Source organism: Microcebus murinus, chromosome 19 (genome assembly GCF_040939455.1).
Source record: "Microcebus murinus isolate Inina chromosome 19, M.murinus_Inina_mat1.0, whole genome shotgun sequence".
Taxonomy (NCBI): domain Eukaryota; kingdom Metazoa; phylum Chordata; class Mammalia; order Primates; family Cheirogaleidae; genus Microcebus; species Microcebus murinus.
In genome coordinates, this window is record NC_134122.1 from 7,054,795 (window position 1) to 7,073,248 (window position 18,454).

At 49.8% G+C, this 18,454-nt stretch overlaps 1 protein-coding gene across 3 annotated transcripts in view; it reads left to right on the forward strand.

Annotated features, from left to right (window-relative positions):
• ABAT (4-aminobutyrate aminotransferase) overlaps positions 1 to 7,268 on the forward strand; it is a 97,907-nt gene extending 90,639 nt beyond the window's left edge. For all 3 annotated transcript variants that reach the window (XM_075995091.1, XM_012785273.3, XM_012785280.3), the window contains exons 15-16: positions 1,755 to 1,866; positions 4,084 to 7,268. In XM_075995091.1, coding sequence (XP_075851206.1) covers positions 1,755 to 1,866; positions 4,084 to 4,205 — 234 coding nt within the window. In that variant the 3' untranslated portion in view covers positions 4,206 to 7,268. The remainder of the gene's footprint in view (positions 1 to 1,754; positions 1,867 to 4,083) is intronic.
• The last annotated feature ends 11,186 nt before the right edge of the window (positions 7,269 to 18,454 follow it).

Sequence of the window (18,454 nt, forward strand, 5' to 3'; positions counted from 1 at the left end):
TGCCAGGCATTGTGTTAAGTGCCTTAACTCATTTAATCCTTAGTGTTTGCCACTTTTAGGGGAGAAAAAAGGCAGGGACCCTCCCCCCCCATTAAATTTAAATTTCAGAAGTTCCAGGGCCCAAGGGCAGGTACAGGACACAGTTGGGGACACGGCGCAGGCAGGAGTTCCAGAAGATGCTCCCTCACTTCACCCCACTAGGACTGCCAGACTTAGCAAACCGCGATGCAGGACGCCCAGCCAAGCCTGAGGAACAGAGGCTGCTTTTTTAGTATAAGTATATCCCATGCAACATTTGGGACATTTTGATACTGAAAAAAATGACTCATCTGAAATTCCAATCCACTGGGTGTCCTGTATTCACCTGGCAACCTTAACTCAGAACAATTGGAAATTAGAAAAACGTGATCTGCATTTCCGGACAAGAAAATGGGGGCTTGGGGAGGTGCGTGTGTCACCCAAGCCCAGGTGACAAAGCCCAGCTGATCCCAGAGACTCTGCGGGTAGCTGTTGACAGCTAAGCCCCTCCACGCGACACCACTCTGGTCGGAATCCAGAGACGGGTTTTCCTGGACTAGACTCAAAGCGGAGCTGGGGTCAGGGGCGGGGTGGGGACGCCTCTGCCCAGGGCCGACCTTCCTTCCGCCGAAGCCTTTCGCGCCGGTCGTCTGTGCGCCCACTGCGGGACGCGGCTGCGTTGCTCGGGGACTGCTCCTGGCCCTGCGCTGACTTGGTCCCTCCTTGTCACCCATCGTGGCAGGTGTCCTGCAGGCTCTCGAGATAGGAAGGCACAGGCAGAGTCCACAGCCTGGCAGAGGGCCGGGATGGGGACACAGAGAACAGGGCACTAGGGCAGAAAGGGAAGCAGACAAGTTCAGAACGCGAGGTGTCCCTGCACAGGCCAGGGGACAGAACGATGGGAGGGTCACGGTCACGTTGCCGGATGGCAGGGTGGCCCAGGAGAATAAAGAAGAAATGAGCCTCCAGCCCAGCGAGGTCACGATACCCCAGCAAGCGCAAGGCCCGAGTCTCCGAAAGTGCCTGGGTTAATGCCGCGCGTCCCTGGTCTCGGGGGCGAGCCCTGCAGGGGCCCGACGGCCCCTGACTGAGGCAACTTGGCTGTAGGCGTGTTGGAGGACAGCGTTTCCCATGTGCCAGGTGGTGCCACAGCAAGGCTCCACGGAAATTCCCCTGGCCTCGTGCTATGGGACCCTGCGTTAGCTAATTTAGAGGGGGGGTGGGGCTACGGGTCCCCATCAGGACCTCAGGAAGCCGTACGCAAGCAGGAGTTGGGATTACTGCAAGGCCCTAAGGCTCAGTGGGACAAACAGGCGAGAGAAGGAAGGTCTGCCTGCCCGTAAGCACCTGTCCCCCGAGGCAGTGACAGCACCCTAGGTGAGGAGGGGGTGGCGTTCCCTATGCCCCGCATCAACTCATTAAGTTACTACGCCCTGCTCTGTGAGTTTGTGTCACAAGGGACGGAGGAGTGTCGGACGGAAGAGACCCTATTCCGTGCCTCCCCAGGCCACGCGCTGGCTCCTCAGCAATCAGCATGTGCCAGAACAGGGCAGAGTAAGTGCCGGGGGACCTCGAGCCTTAGTTTCCTCATCTGTGGAGCCCCGAACAGGTGCCCCCTCCCTGATAGCAGGCGCCCAGCGGCTGGCCCAGGGGCAGCACTGGAGGAGGCACAGCCATTAAGCTGAGCTGGTACGCAGGTGACAGCCTTTGATGCCAGCCTTGTCTCCCCCGCGCAGGCCCGGTACCCCCAGTTCATCAGCAGAGTGAGAGGCCGAGGCACCTTCTGCTCCTTCGACACTCCAGATGAATCAGTACGGAATAAGCTCATCTTGATTGCCAGAAACAAAGGTACGGGACCGGGCATTGCCTGCAGTGCGTGCAAAATACTGCCGGGTCCTCGGGTGGGGGCAGTTGGAACAAGGGACAAAAGTAGCCTGAATGCTCTTTCTTGAAAGAAGAGAAAGTTACCAGTCGGGTTTCTTTATTCACATATGGATCCAACAAGTATTCACTGAGCTGAGTTGTGCGTGCACTGCGGTGAGCATTCGCTGAGCTGAGCTGTGTATGCACTGCGGTGAGCATTCACTGAGCTGAGTTGTACATGCACTGCAGTGAGTATTCACTGAGCTGAGTTGTGCGTGCACTGCAGTGAGCATTCGCTGAGCTGAGTTGTGAGTGCACTGCGGTGAGTATTCACTGAGCTGAGTTGTGCGTGCACTGCGGTGAGCATTCGCTGAGCTGAGCTGTGTATGCACTGCGGTGAGCATTCACTGAGCTGAGTTGTACATGCACTGCAGTGAGTATTCACTGAGCTGAGTTGTGCGTGCACTGCAGTGAGCATTCGCTGAGCTGAGTTGTGAGTGCACTGCGGTGAGTATTCACTGAGCTGAGTTGTGCGTGCACTGCAGTGAGCATTCGCTGAGCTGAGTTGTGAGTGCACTGCGGTGAGCATTCGCTGAGCTGAGTTGTGAGTGCACTGCGGAGAGCATTCGCTGAGTTGAGTTGTGCGTGCACTGCAGTGAGTATTCGCTGAGCTGAGTTGTGTGTGCACTGCAGTGAGTATTCGCTGAGCTGAGTTGTGTGTGCACTGCAGTGAGTATTCGCTGAGCTGAGTTGTGAGTGCACTGCGGAGAGCATTCGCTGAGTTGAGTTGTGCGTGCACTGCAGTGAGTATTCGCTGAGCTGAGTTGTGCGTGCACTGCAGTGAGTATTCGCTGAGCTGAGTTGTGTGTGCACTGCAGTGAGTATTCGCTGAGCTGAGCTGTGTATGCACTGCGGTGAGTATTCACTGAGCTGAGTTGTACATGCACTGCGGTGAGTATTCAGAGCTGAGTTGTGAGTGCTCTGCCGTGAGTATTCGCTGAGTTGTGAGTGCACTGCCGTGAGTATTCGCTGAGCTGAGTTGTGTGTGCACTGCCGTGAGTATTCACTGAGACGAATTTTGTGTGCACTGAGTCACTGTGCAGAAGCCCATCAGGCCCCTTCCTCCAGGAAGCCTGCAGTCTAGCAGGAAGGGGTGACATCAAACTCAGCATTCCACACGCAATCCACTGTGATGTTAAGTCCCAGGAAGGAGGAAAGGAGACAGAGAGCAAAACTGGCAAGGGTGTCTAGGCCAGGAAATCAGGGAAGGCTTCCTTGGGGAAATGGCATTTTACCTTAAGTCTTGACAGATGAACAGAGGTTGGCCAGGTGAAGAAGGTGAGAGGAGCATTCTGGGCAGAGGGAGGAATTTGTGTACTTCCCCGGGGCAGGATGGAGCTTGTGGAGGTGCAGAAAGGGAGAGGATGGAGGGCGGTGGGACAGACACGGTGGGACAGACACGGGAGGGGATGCGGCTGGGGGAGGGGCGGCCTGGCCCACATCATGCCGAGCTGCGGATCAGGTTGCACGCTCCAGACTTACCCTAGGAGGCATGGGAGGCTGGTGAAGAGTCGTAGGTGGGAGGGATACTGCTGTGTGATCAGAGAACCTACTATGTGTCAACCACCATGTCGGGTACTTGTCTTGTACCATCTTACAGAATCCTCGCAGTAGTCCTGCAAGGGCAGCGATAATCAGCCTCCCTTTTAAAATGAGAAAACTCAGTCTCAAAGATCCAAACACCCTCGGCAAGGATGCCCGGCTGTGCGTGAGGAAGTCGCCCTTCAAAACGAGCAGGGTCTGACCCTCTGCAGTGATGATAGCTCAGCACCTCCTGTGTGCTTCCGTCTTAGCCTGGGCTTTTGGGATTTATTTGCCCATTTTCTTTGCCCACTCCTCCATGAGTTTCTGGAAGGGGAGGACTCATCTCAGGGTTTCTCTGACACCAAACCTAGTTCGGGGGCAGCAGAGCAATCGAACTTAAGAGGGAGGGAGAGAGGGAAAGAAGAGAATGACGGACGAGATGGAGGCAGACAGAGGAAACGCAGGCTGGACGGTGGATGGAAAGCCCAGGCGGCAGCCCGGGCGGGAAGAGTGGCGTGTGGACGGACAGTGTACCAGTGGGTGTCACTTCCCCTCCAGCCCGCCCAGCAGGCGGCCCCGAGAGCCGAGCTCCTAACCTCCTGCTGTCTCTTCTTCCAGGTGTGGTGTTGGGGGGCTGCGGCGACAAGTCCATTCGTTTCCGCCCCACGCTGGTCTTCAGGGACCACCATGCTCACCTGTTCCTCAATATCTTCAGCGACATCCTAGCAGACTTCAAGTAAAGACGCCATTTCCACTGCTCTCTGAGGAAGCCCCGATCTCAACAGTTGTCAAATTGATTAGTTTGCCTAATTCATGTTTTCACTTAAAAGTATCAGAGGTGAATGCATACACGGAAGGGTTTTTTGTGAGGAGGGAACATGTGTGGTGGTTTGCGGGAGGGGGAGAGAGCAGGGGAGGGCTGCTTTCGATTTTCCTCCTGCAGAGCTAAGGGTGCACGTTGGTTTAAGCCCAGAAATTCTGCTAGAGCCCGGACGTAGTCTTGGGAAGGGCCACTGGGATCGTGGCCATATTTCTGCCCACCCTTGACCGACCCAGTAATGGTTCTGGAAGCCAGGCAAGGGAGTCACACATGCTCCTGGGACTGGTGGCTGGGACTTAGGGGTTCCAGTCCATCTCAAGTGCCATATTCTGTAATGAGGATGCCGGCTGCCCCTGCCCTATGCAAGCGAACAGCCCTCACCTCCTCACCCAGCCCCCACGCTCTGAGCACGCCCCCGGCACACCTCAGCGAGGGACAGGACAGAGCCTAGGAGGGCAGAGAAGTGGGGACATGAGGACTGAGCTCAGAGGTGGCGGAAGGGGTCTCCTGGCCTCCTGGAGACCAGGACCACCCCTCTCAGTGCCCCTGGGGTTCCTCCAAACCGAATTCTGTCCTTCACGGGGCTCCACCCTTGGAGGATGTCTAGGTGGCATCACTGTCAGTTCCCACTCGACAGCCTCCATGCCCCAAACTCTGTCCTCCCTGGTAAATGTCAGCCTGGGCCTGCAGCCTGAGAGTCCACGGGACACGCTTGAGCTGAAAGGTCAGAAGCACACGCCTGTCGCCCCAGGAGCGCAGGCCCAGGGGCCCGGGTGGCAGAACCACACACCCCGTCTCCCCGGGCACCTGGGGGCCTGGGCTCGTGGACCCCTTATCCCGGGAGGCTCTTGCTCATCCACATTCCCTCCACCACTGAGTGGACGCATGAGTGGCTCGGCTGTGCCATCGGGGCACTCCCTGCTGGACTGAATTTCTTCTTGTCTTGAGGGAAGTGCCATGAATTAAAGGCACCGGAGCTCCGTGCATGGGGTACATTGGTTTAAGGCAGTTCCCTTGTGCTTGTCCTCCTGAAATTAGCTTTTCCTGAGATGACTGAGTGTGGAGATTGCCCAGCAGATGGTCCTTAAATGCTTACGTGGGGCTGTGGCTGAGGCGACAGCTTCTCTGCTGGAGGTGAGACACTGGTGGAAGTGATTTGACCTCAAATGCTCCTAAAAGGAGCACTTGATAGTCTGAGAGCCCCGAAGTATTATTTAGTGGGTAGACTGAGAAAGTGGCTGTATTCTCTGTCCAAAAGGAAGCCACTTCATCTCCTGGTGGCTTGGTTGGCTGTTTTGGAAGATGAGCATAACCAGGTTCCTGATTCAGCACTTTGCTCTTTAATAACGAACCATCCAAAGATCTCAAAGTGGGTTTTTCCTTTAGCTTTCACTCTTCAGCAGACCTGGTCATCCAGGTATTTTTGTTGAAGAATGAAAGACACCGACGTGTTTAACAGACACGGACAGGTCCAGGCATTCCAGTTCACTTCACATTCCTGCAGTCAGTGCTGATCTGTGGCTTTTGATAAGTTCTGCCATGTTAAGGTCATTTGCGCTGCCGACTAAGGAGAGATGTATGACCCCCTCTCTCTGCAGCTCCCTCTCTGTCTCATTTGTATATTCATTTGTTCAACATTCAGTCATTCATCAAACTTTCATTAAGTACCCGCACCATCCCAGGCCCTGTGCTAAGCGCTAGGAACACAAAGGTGAGATAAAACGTAGTCCCTGCCCTCAGGGACTCACATGCCGTTGGAAACAGACTCAAGCTAACAGAGTGGAGTGGCGAGCGCTATGACCGAGGTGCACGTGCATCAGGAGAGCAGAGGGAGTCCCGCAAGCCACCTGAGGGTCAGAGGAGGTTTCTGCGAAAGTGACATTGGAGCAGGGTTCTGCAGAACGAGGAAGAGCTCACCAAGCTGACAGGGCAAAGGAGGGTGTTGCAGAAGGGAATGGCACGTGTGAAGGCACGTCAGCCCGCGGTCTCCAGCACATTCCAGACAACATCCCAAGGTCCAAGGCCTTACTTGACAAACATGCCAAGTGTAAACCAAACCATCATTCATTCATTGACTTCAGTATGCTTTCTCCTGAGAACGTCAGCATTGGGTGCAAATACTGAATGAGGTTCTTGGAGTCCAAAGGGTTCTAAGGCAGGGCACAACCAGAAAGTTGGCTCTCTTCGGTGGAGAGAGTGGCTCCACTATTTTGTTCTCTCCCCAAGGGGCACTGACAGAGGGATGAGATCATTTTATCTGGAAAGCCATTTCCAGATAGATTATTCACTCCTTACCAAGAGAAGTTAGTTCCTCTACAAAATTTTTAAGCCATTTACCAAGTTCTTGTTGATTCGGGGCATAACAAGTTCCCGAGACATCCTCTTTTGGGGGGTGGGAGTTTAGCTGGAAGAATTTCAAGGAAAAAGAATTCTCAGCAGAGCTCAAGGTTGTAGAGACTCAGAAGTTGGTGAAAACATGGGGAGTCCAGTGGACAGGCTGCTGTCTAGGGCAAGGCCCAGGAAGACGTGCTTCTGTGGCCAGTGGTCTGGAAATGAATCCGTCATACATCAGTGCCATGGAGTTTAGTAACTGTCTAGCAAGTCTTGTCTCTTTTACAGAAAACAAGGTCCAATAACAGCAAGTCTTAGCACATCCTCACTTTTATTATAAATGGGTGTTTTTTTTATAATTTTTACTGACGCTCAGTAACCATGCAAAATTGTGCACAGCATTAATATATCTATATATCTATACCTATCTATCTATATATATATCAGCTCATGGTAGAAAACCATAGCTAGGGAGCATCGCAGACTTACGCATACAAAGTGGTCTGGTTTACAGTATTCTGTTGATAGTGCCAATAAATGATAAAGAAATGAACATGTCCCAATGTAACTGAACATATGCACAATTCCATGAATTAAATCTGTTTCCTGTGTTAATCAGTATTCTTAAATTTAAAAGAATTTATAATGGAAACATCAGAGTGAATGTGGACTTTTTGGCGTTCGAAATGGTTTTGCTCAACAATTGTTTGCCACTACTTATTAAGTACCTCTCATATGCCTCTTAGAGATATCTTGGGGGGACACTCTATCTGTATAAATCTGCATATAGAAGCACAATGGGGCCATTCATTTCACTAAGTTCATGAAGCATACCACGTGACAGGGACACAGAGTGGGCAAGGTGTGGTCCTTACCCTCAGCTCGCATTCTAGTGAGGTTAAGGTCACAACAACCCAGCGTAAGGACTGGGACGCACAAAGGCCAGGTCCAGAGCCCTTGGGTTAAGTTAGGCCCCTGAGCCGTGTCTTCAAGGCTGAGCGGGAATAGCTCCGGTGGGATGGAGGGCATTCCAGGACAAGAGAAGAGCTAAACGCAAGCACAAAGGCAGGGTGGGCGTCTCTCAGTTCGGTGTTACTAGAACACAAAGAGAGGGAGACCAGCATGCCGGGAGGCGAGGCCAGAGAAGCAGGCAGGGCTCAGTCCCCCAGGCCCTTCTGTGCCACTTGGAGGGCAGAAAATTGTCCTGAGTGTTCACTGCGAAGAACAGGAGGGGGGGGGTCGGTTAGGAACCTAGTGCAGTCATGGTGGACTGGACTAGGGCAATGACAATGGGGAGGGAGAGGGAAAGAAAATCCTGGAATCCAAAACATGAAGGACTGTGATTCTCAGCACTAGGTGTGCTTATGGATCACCCCAAAGAGCTTTTTAAAAATCCTAGCGCTTGGCCGGGCGCGGTGGCTCACGCCTGTAATCCTAGCTCTCTGGGAGGCCGAGGCGGGCGGATTGCTCGAGGTCAGGAGTTCGAAACCAGCCTGAGCAAGAGCGAGACCCCGTCTCTACTATAAATAGAAAGAAACTAATTGGCCAACTAATATATATAGAAAAAATTAGCCGGGCATGGTGGCGCATGCCTGTAGTCCCAGCTACTCGGGAGGCTGAGACAGAAGGATCGCTTGAGCCCAGGAGTTTGAGGTTGCTGTGAGCTAGGCTGACGCCACGGCACTCACTCTAGCCTGGGCAACAAAGCGAGACTCCGTCTCAAAAAAAAAAAAAAAAAAAAAATCCTAGCGCTCAGGCAAAACCATTAAACCAGGTCCTCTTACTCGCTGGTTGAGGTAGTGAGTTGACCCCTGACTGGAATAAACTGGGAGGCAGAAGCAAAGGGAAAGCCAAGAGAGGTGCTCAGTGAGCACCCACGGGGATGAGCTGCCTCCTCGGTCCTCCCTTTGACCCGACCAGGAACTAGAACCACGGGTCCCTGTCTCACCGCTGCTCCCAGCTGCCTCAGTGGCCCTCTAGTGCCCTTTCCTCACGTGGAAGACATATGATTTGGACCATATCTTTCCAAGGCTCCTTCCAGCTCCAACATCCAACAAGCCCACGAAACGACAATGGACTTGGAAGGCAATACTTACCAATAAATGTATTTTCTAAATAATCACATATTAAAGTTGTAATTTCTGAGAACCTAACAACATTGAAGCGGGGGCTCACTGTATTTGTATGCCTATTTTTAAAATGAGGAAACGGAAGTGTAAAGAGGTTAAGGGAACCTGCTCAAACTCACACAGCCTAAGGCCGGGCGTGGTGGCTCACGCCTGTAATCCTAGCACTCTGGGAGGCCGAGGCGGGCGGATTGCTTGAGGTCAGGAGTTCAAAACCAGCCTGAGCAACAGTGAGACCTGTCTCTACTATAAATAGAAAGAAATTAATTGGCCAACTAATATATATAGGAAAAAATTAGCCAGGCATGGTGGTACATGCCTATAGTCCCAGCTACTCGGGAGGCTGAGGCAGGAGGATCGCTTGAGCCCAGGAGTTTGAGGTTGCTGTGAGCTAGGCTGATGCCACGGCACTCACTCTAGCCTGGGCAACAAAGCGAGACTCTGTCTCAAAAAAAAAAAAAAAAAAAAAAAGATAAAAATCACACAGCCTAGAAACTGGGACTGATACACAAAGATGCATGAAAAACGACATATTATTGTGTGGACAGATGTGTGTGTCAGTGCATGTGTGTGCAGTCAGCTCAGGACTGGCTTGAACTTGCTCCTGACCAGCCTGGCCTCTGGCCTTGGAAGGTCAACTTGAATTTGTCAGCCCCTATGTGTGAGTTCCCAAATGCACATTCCAAAGGCAGATAGATGGGCTGAAGGTGCTAGAACTTCAAGGTCAGTAAAGTCTTTGTTAAAGACTCACTGTTTTATGTATTCTGTCCTTCCCCTCTAAGGAAGTGGAATGACTCAGCTCTGCTGCTTCTAGCTGGGTGACCCTGGGCAAGTCACTTCATCTCTCTCTGAGCCTCATTCTGCAAAATGAGGATGACTGTAGTAACGCTAACTAGCGTTTATTGAGTGCTTGCCTGGACCAAGCATTATTTTAAGTGCTTTTCATGCAAGTAAAGTCATTTAAGCCTCCCAACAACCCTGGGAAGGAAGCACTATTATCTTCACTTCACAGATGAAGAAACCAAGGCAGAGAGAGGTTACAAAACTAACCCAAAGAAACAGCTAGGAAGTTGCAGGGCTGGGGTTTCAAGCAGGCAAGAAGTCTTGCCTCAGAAGCCACGCGCTCCACCCTGACCCTGTGCTGCCTCTCTGGGGCTCTCTAACTCCAAGTGGTGCTGGCAGGATTAAATACAATCATGTAGTAATTGCCAGGCACGTAGTGCATGGTTGATATATAGTAGTTTCTTTTGCCGCTTGTTCTCCACGAATAAGTGTGTCTCATATGTGGTTCTACATGACAATATTACACTTGTTGCAGTTAAGTTCTCACTTGTAAACACAGGTACAAGTCCAACTGGAATCTGGGGGTATACTTCAACTGTTAATCAGTAAAACGAATATTCTGTCCCTAGAGCTGGTACAAACATGGCCAGATGGCATCGGCCCCACCTGATTAACCCTAATCAGGCAAGATTTTACAGTTGAATGCTGCAGGATCAAAACAAGGCCATAAAAGTTGGACTCTGCCTCGTGTTCAAAGGGACCCTGTTGCTTTCCATTTAGAAACTCATGAGTCCCGAAGTCCTAAAGCTGCAACAAAAAGAAAGCTTCCGACCCTAGTTATCTTGGCAATGCATCCCAGGCTGTCCCTTGCAAGCAGCTAAGCCCACCAGATCTTCCTCTGGGGGGTGCATTAAACATGGTTATTTAATGATGGGGTGAGGGATGTGATAGACTTCTGGCCCTGTGACAAGGTCAGTCTCATTTTTGGTGACCAGTGTGGAAAGGACCACAGCTACCATTGGGCTGTGCTTTCCATGGGCTACAAGCTGTGCACACCAGGGGCGTCATCACCACGTAGAGCAGACCTCATCACATTTGGATGACCGTCACAGGAAAGCTACCAGGCTACAGACCACCCTGTCCCCTACATCTAAATTATACACAGCCAAGGCATGCCTGGGTGGGGGGCAAGTCCACACAGTTCTCAGCAGACAGGAAGTGAAGCCATGCTGCAAGGGACAAACATGGTTGTACCGTAGATCCTTTTCTTTCTTTGTTTTATTATAGAGACGGGGTCTTGCTATGTTGCCTGGCTGGTCTCAAACTCCTGGGCTCAAGCAATCCTCCTGCCTTAGCCTCCCAAGTAGCTGGGACTATAGGTGTGTGCCACCATGCCTGACTAATTTTAAACAGAATTTGTCTGTAGAGATAGGGTCTTACTATGTGCTGGTGTCAAACTCCTGGCCTCAAGTGATCCTCCCACCTTGGCTTCCCAAAGTGCTGGGATTACAGGCATGAACCCCCGCATCAGTGTGCAGATGCTTTTCAACTGCATGTTTCCTTCTACCTACTCGGCTTCTCAGTCCAGAATCAGAATTCACAGTTGAGAAACTCTCCCCCTTGCCTGGAAAGCTGGAGGGAGAAGAAAGGGATGGAAGGGGAGACTGTCATTACAGCATTTTTCTTCATTTGTTAAGATGAACATGCTCATGTTGAAAATGTTAAATAATACTAGGTTATAAAGTTGCAAGTGGAAGACTTACCCCATCTCATCTGCCCCTCCCACCCAAGAGCCTCCCCAGGGATAGCCACAGTTAACAATTTGCAATGTGTGCATTTTTTTAAAAACATACAAGATCACAGAGAACCACATTGTTCTGAGATTTGCTTTTTTCACTTACCACCCCATAGCCATCTTTCCACATGAGCAGATATATTTCAATCTTATTCTTTTTTAAGGGCTACACATATTCCACAGTATGGATCTATCAACATTTATTAACTGTGTTGCTTCCTAATGAAAACTTAGCTTATTTCCAGTATTTTTGCTATTAGAAATATTTCAGTGAACATCCTCATATGTAGGTTTGGGTATTTCTATTAGATTTTTATTATAGACTGAATATTTATATCCCCCAAATTCATACATTGAAACTTAATCCCCTGTGTGATTGGTATTTGGTGGTGGGACCTTTTGGCGATGATTAGGTCTGAAGGGTGAAGCCCTCATGAGTGGGTTGAGTACCCTTATAAGGGACCCCAGACAGCTCCCTCACCCCTTCTACTAGTGAGCAGAGCAAGAAAGTGGTTGTGTATGAACCAGGAAATGGGCTCTGACCAAACCCCTAATCTGCCAGCACCTTGATCTTGGACTTGCCAGCCTCCAGAACTGTGACAAACAGATGTCTGTTGCTTGAGCCACCAGTCTATGGTATTTTTGTTACAGCAGCCTGAATTAAGACAATTATTATCTTGGAACATCGTTAAAGGGGGCAGTTGCCAATATATCTACCACCCAAATCTAAAGACCACTTCCGTTTTCTGTGCTGCTTTACCGTCTATTGCATGGCTTTGAGTGATCTCAGAATGTGGGTGCCTTGCAATTACCTTGAGAGCATAAAAACACAGATACACACAGGTCCTACAACTGACTTTTGCTTTTGTTGTTGATTTGGGTTTTGTAACAACTCCCACGTACTGCCCTACTGGTGCCTTGTGGAAGCGCTAACCCAGTTCCGGTTGTCTGGTGGAGAGCCGTGATTTCAGCTCTGGAATAAGGGGATGGAACAAGCCTTTGTTCTGTGTGCCCTCTGCTGGTGCTGTGTGGGCAGACCTCGCAGATCCTGCCTACACTGGAGAGAACCTGGGCTCCCCTCTCAGGGCAAGCCCCTTGCAGGCTTAACTGTGTGGTGGTACTTCAGGATATCCATGGCCAACCCTGGCTGACATCAGATCACCTGGGAAGCCTTGAAAAGAGCGATGCCTGGTCATGGGCCTGGGCAATGGGATTTCTCAAATGCCCTCCAGGTGATTCTACATGTGGAGCCAGGAACCTATTCCTTAGGCAGAAAATTGGCCCAGAAACACAAAGTCCACAGAAGCACGTGTCACTCTGGTGTCTTCTATAGTCTGTTTCAGAAATTCTCAACCTGCTCACATCTCATAGTTGGCTTCAGGCCTGTCAAAAAGACAGACATACTCAATCAGAATCTCCAGGGGTGAGGTTCTTTCAGGTCATTGCTTAGAACTAGCCCAAATTTTTGGTTTTAATGAGGTTAAGGTCAAATCATTACTACTTTTTTTTTTGGTAGAGACAGAATCTCACTATATCGCCCAGGCTGGTCTCCAATTCCTGGTCTCAAGCAATCCTCCTGCCTTGCCCTCCCAAAGTGCTGGGGTTACAGGTGTGAGCTGCTGAACCCAGCCTCATTACTACCTCTAAATACATCGTTTAGCCACAGACTATATGTCTTCAAGGGGAAGGAATTCACAGTCACTAAGGAACTGGCAACCAGAAAGAAAGGTACGGAAGGGAACACACACCCATATGTAATAGCTACACAATTGCCTCTTTACATAATTGAATCTTCACTACAACTTACTCAGCATGAACAAGAAACTGAAACAGGGCGGTCAGTCAGTCCTCTATGCAGATATCTAGGGAGAGAAGTTTCCAGGCAGAGGGACTGTCAATGCAAAGGTCCTGAGGCTGGAGCGTCCTTGACACTGAAGGGACAAGGTGAACTTGACCTAGAGAAGTGATGTACAGCAGAGTGGTGGTGAGGGTAGGGAAGGCCATCACAAGAAGATCAGCTTTTATAGCAGAGTTGACATAATTCATTCTTTTTCCCCAAGGGTCACTTTGGCTACTGTACAAACAGACTCTAGTGAGTCCAGGATAGAAGCCCTGGACTGCAATAACCCAGGGGAGGTATGGGGACAGCTTGGATCTGATGGTTGGGGTGGAGTGGGTGAGAAGTGGGCGTCAGGTTCTGGTCATATTTTTAAAGTAGGGCTATAGGCCGAGCCCGGAAGGATGGTTCGAGAGTACTGGGGCGATCCGGGGTCCCCGCCGTGCGCCTTCTCCGAGGCCGCTGTCGCGGAGCGACGGGACCCGACCTCCCCGCGCGGAGCGAAGGGGCGCCCCGCAGCCACTCTGCGGGCCGCGCGGGGTCACGGGGTGGCGGCCCCGCCTGGCGCGGGGCGAGCCCGGGGGTCTCCGAGGGAGGAACCGGAGCTCAGGTGCCGGAGTGGGGGTGGCGCCGCCGCGACCGGGATGTTCTTGGGGTGGGGGACGCTGCCCCCAGAGCAGCGGAGCGTGGCGGGAGCCCGCGGGCTCCTGCTCCCCGTCCCCGGTCCCCGCGCCCGCCGCCCTCGCGGTCCGGCGGGGGGAGCGCATGGCTTCCGCTGCGCCCCGGGCGGGTCGGGTGCAGGGAGGGGCGAGGAGGGGCGCGGCGTGTTGTGGAGACGGCGCTGGCCCTGCGCCCGTCGCCTTGGTGCCTGGGCCCCAGGAGTGCGCAGAGCTGCCTGGAGACGGGACCGCGTCCAGACCTCCCTCGACGGATGGGCCCCGGACCTATGGGGGATTGCGCTGACGAATACTTCCAGTGCTCTTAATTTACGACTTGATTTACGTTGGGGAGAAAAAAAAAATTATAAGAGAAAAACAGTTAAATTGCGTGCAGTTGCACGTTTAATCAATTGCTTTAAAAACAATATATTTACATTATGTGTTGGTAGCATTTTTATTTTTTTATTTTTATGTTTTTTTAGAGAGAAGGTCCTGCTCTGTCTCCCAGGCTGCAGTGTAGTAGGTCAAACACAGCTCACTGCAGCCTGGAACTCCTGGGCTCAAGCAATACTCCCTGCTTGGCCTCCGGAGTGGTTGGGACTGCAGGCAGGCACCACCACACCTGCCTAATTTTTCTGTTTCTTGTATAGACAGGGTCTTGCCATGTGACTCAGGATGGTCTCAAACTCCTGCCTCAAGCCACCCTCCCGTCTCACCCTTCCAAAGTGTATTTTGGTAACATTTTTTTTTTTTTTTGAGACAGAGTCTCACTTTGTTGCCCAGGCTAGAGTGAGTGCCTTGGCGTCAGCCTGGCTCACAGCAACCTCAATCTCCGGGGCTCAGCGATCCTACTGCCTCAGCCTCCCGAGTAGCTGGGACTACAGGCATGCGCCACCATGCCCGGCTAATTTTTTTTTTTGTATATATATTTTTAGTTGGTCAATTAATTTCTTTCTATTTTTGGTAGAGACGGGGTCTCGCTCAGGCTGGTTTTGAACTCCTGACCTTGAGCAATCCGCCCGCCTCAGCCTCCCAAAGTGCTAGGATTACAGGCGTGAGCCACCACGCCCGGCCTTTGGTAACATTTTTAAAGGAATAAATTTACACCATCAATTCTGTCCTGAACAGTCTCCTTTGCTTTGGCCACTGGGCCTCTCTAGATTCTGTCTTTGTTGGAATTTCTTACCCCTCTGCCTCTCAACCAGAGGGTGTTGGGGGCATTGCTTGCTTATTTCTTCCTAGAGGGGAGGCACCCCCACTTCACTACATAATGCATGATACCACAGTGTTGTGCTATGCACTGACCCAAACTGTTAGTCTTTGGGAAATCTGCCAGGACCAGCTGCACCCTGGGCATGCATGGAGATTGGCCTTTTCATCCCAGGAGAGGGGTCTGTTGCCAATGTTTGCCACCCTGACCAGGAGAGTGACCTCACCCACAGATGGGTCCAGGAAAACAAGCCTGGCTTCTTTTTTTTTTTTATTATTGGAGACAGGTGACAGGATGGCATTGCTAATAAACTAACAGAAAAGAAAGATCACAGCACACAACTGCCTGTTTGATTAACCACCTGGGGCTTAACTCCTTGTCTTTAAGAATTTGTTTTGGCAGCACTTGAAGAGTTCCCAAGCAGACAGCAGAGGTGCAAACTCCCTCCCACATCCACCAGATCACATTCCAAGGAGAGTGACAAAGCTAGTGTCACAGAAGAGGGAAAAAAAATGACAAACACAGCTGGCTTCACAGCTGCCTCCTGTTATCATTTTGCAGCGGTAATTATTTTTTCCCTTTTATCCCAATAAAAACTCCAAACACCTTAAAAAAAAAAAATAAAAAAAATAAAGTAGGGCTATCATAAAAGCATAACACATGTCATTTAGCCTGAAAAAAGAGCCAGCAGTTGGGCATGGGTTTAAGGCCCACCCGCAGGCTCTGGGCCACCCTCACTCAATCAATGCAGGCCAAGAGCTGCTCCTGCACACAGAGCCCCTCCGGGTAGGAAAGCCACAGCTGTACCCCCAGGGACAGTGGATGCCCAGTGTCTCCAAGCACCTGAGGGACCCAGTCCCACTCACTCCCCAGACCACCTTCTCCAGCTGGCAGGAATTAACGTGCAGTGAGAATTCAACCAATGAAACGTATCTGTAAGCCTATGCCCTTTCATTTATATCTTCAAATGAAAAATAAAAATTAAAAGGAGCTGTTTCTTCTTGTTCTTAAAAACTCCCAAACTTACTTTCACCATTCTCTTTCCTTTCCCTTACTTTCAAAGGCTTCCCACAGTGATTAGGATAAAATTCAGGCTCTTCTTAGCAAATGCACCAAGTTCTTGTGCAGCACAGAAGCACACAATTGCAGTTCCCTGAGCCTGAAACAAGCTTGGGCCTCCTCCCACTTACACCTAAGGTCTCTGCTTAACCGTCTCCACCAGGGCCTTGCATGCCTCTCCCAACATCCAGCCTCAAGCCTCCTCCTCCTTCATTACACTTGTCACAATCTGTAATTACGTGCATTATTTTTTTAATGTCTGCTCTTCCTCCCTGTGGCCCCCACCAAGACCTCCACTGTAAGCTCCACAGAGGCAAAAATCCTCCTCTTCTATTAACCTCTGTAATTAACCAAGCAGTGTCTGGCACAAGGCAGATACTCAAGAGTGTTGGGTGGCATGAATGAATGATTCAGAAGCCTGCAAACTGTCTTGAATTATTAATACAAGCTTTACCTGCTTCTCAGAAATGAAATAAATTAACCAAGAAACTCTAACTTCGTGTTACTTGATTATAAGTCACTTTTCTCAAAAGGCCATTTCAGTCTCCATGGAAGGATATCACAATATATATTTGATATTTACCACATTGTTTATAATAATGAAAAAATGGAAATAACCTAAATAGTACAGGTTAAAAGCACCAGCTATATCCACTCAGTGGAATATTTTTAATTCCTGAATATTCTTAATATTCAGGATATGAGACAGCTTTGTATCATAACATGAAGTAAAAACCCAAACAATCCCAGGTCCAGTATGTCTATGAAAAGCCTGAATGCACAGTGAGATACCACTTCACGCCCATTAGGATGGCCATTACCAAAACAACGGAAAATAACTACCATTGGCGAGGATGTAGCACCCTTGCACATTGCTGGTGGGAATGTAAAATGCTGCAGCTGCCATGGAAAAATGGCAGGTCCCCCAAAAGTTAAGCATAGAATTGCCAGAGGATCCAGTAATTCCACTGCTCCTTATGTACCCAAAAGAACTGAAAGCAGAGACTCAAACAGAAACTTGTACACAATGTTTACAGTAATAACCAATAGCCAAAAGATGGAAACAACCCAAATGTCCGTCAACAGATGAATGGATAACAAAATGTGGTATATAAATACAGTATGATTCAACCATAAAAAAGCAATGAAGGCCGGGCGCTGTGGCTCACGCCTGTAATCCTAGCTCTTGGGAGGCCGAGGCGGGCGGATTGCTCAAGGTCAGGAGTTCAAAACCAGCCTGAGCAAGAGCGAGACCCTGTCTCTACTATAAATAGAAAGAAATTAATTTGGCCAACTGATATATATATAAAAAAATTAGCCGGGCATGGTGGCGCATGCCTGTAGTCCCAGCTACCCGGGAGGCTGAGGCAGAAGGATCACTGGAGCCCAGGAGTTTGAGGTTGCTGTGAGCTAGGCTGACGCCACGGCACTCACTCTAGCCTGGGCAACAAAGCGAGACTCTGTCTCAAAAAAAAAAAAAAAAACAAAAAAAAAAAAAAAAAAAAGCAATGAAGCACTGGGACATGCTATAACATGGATGCACCTTGAAAACATCATGCCATGTGAAAGAAGCCAAGACAAAAGGACACACATTGCATGACCCTGTTTATATAAAATATGCAGAATAGGCAAATCCAAAGAGACAGAAACTAAATGAGTGGTTGCTAGGGGATAGGGAGAGGGGGTCAATGACTGTTTAATGCGTACAGAGATTCTGTTTGGGATGATGAAAAAGTTATGGAAATGGATAGTGGTGATGGTAGCACAACATTATAAATGTACTTAATGTCCCTGAATTGTACACTTAAAAATGGTTAAAACGATAAACTTACATATACTTTACAATTTAAAAAAAAAACTGGAAGACTACACAATAAAACATTTAGTTATTGACTTTTTTTTTTTTGAGACAGTCTTACTCTGTTGCCCAGGCTACAGTGCCATGGGCATTAGCCTAGCTCACAGCAACCTCAAACTCCTGGGCTCAAGCAATCCTTCTGCCTCAGCCTCCCGAGTAGCTGGAACTACAGGCATGCGCCACCATGCCCAGCTAATTTTTTCTATATATTTTTAGTTGCCCAATTACTTTCTTTCTATTTTTAGTAGAGACGGGGTCTCGCTCTTGCTCAGGCTGGTCTTGAACTCCTGACCTTGAGCAATCTGCCCGCCTCAGCCTCCCAGAGTGCTAGGATTACAGGCATGAGCCACTGCGACCTAGTTATTGACTTTTGAGTGGCAAAATAATAAAGATCAAACTTTCCTTCCTCTTCACTTTTACAAATTGTTTAATTAACGTATATTATTAATTATAGGGGGCACTATACATAACTGGCCTTAGTTTATAAAATAATGCACCAGCACACAGTCCA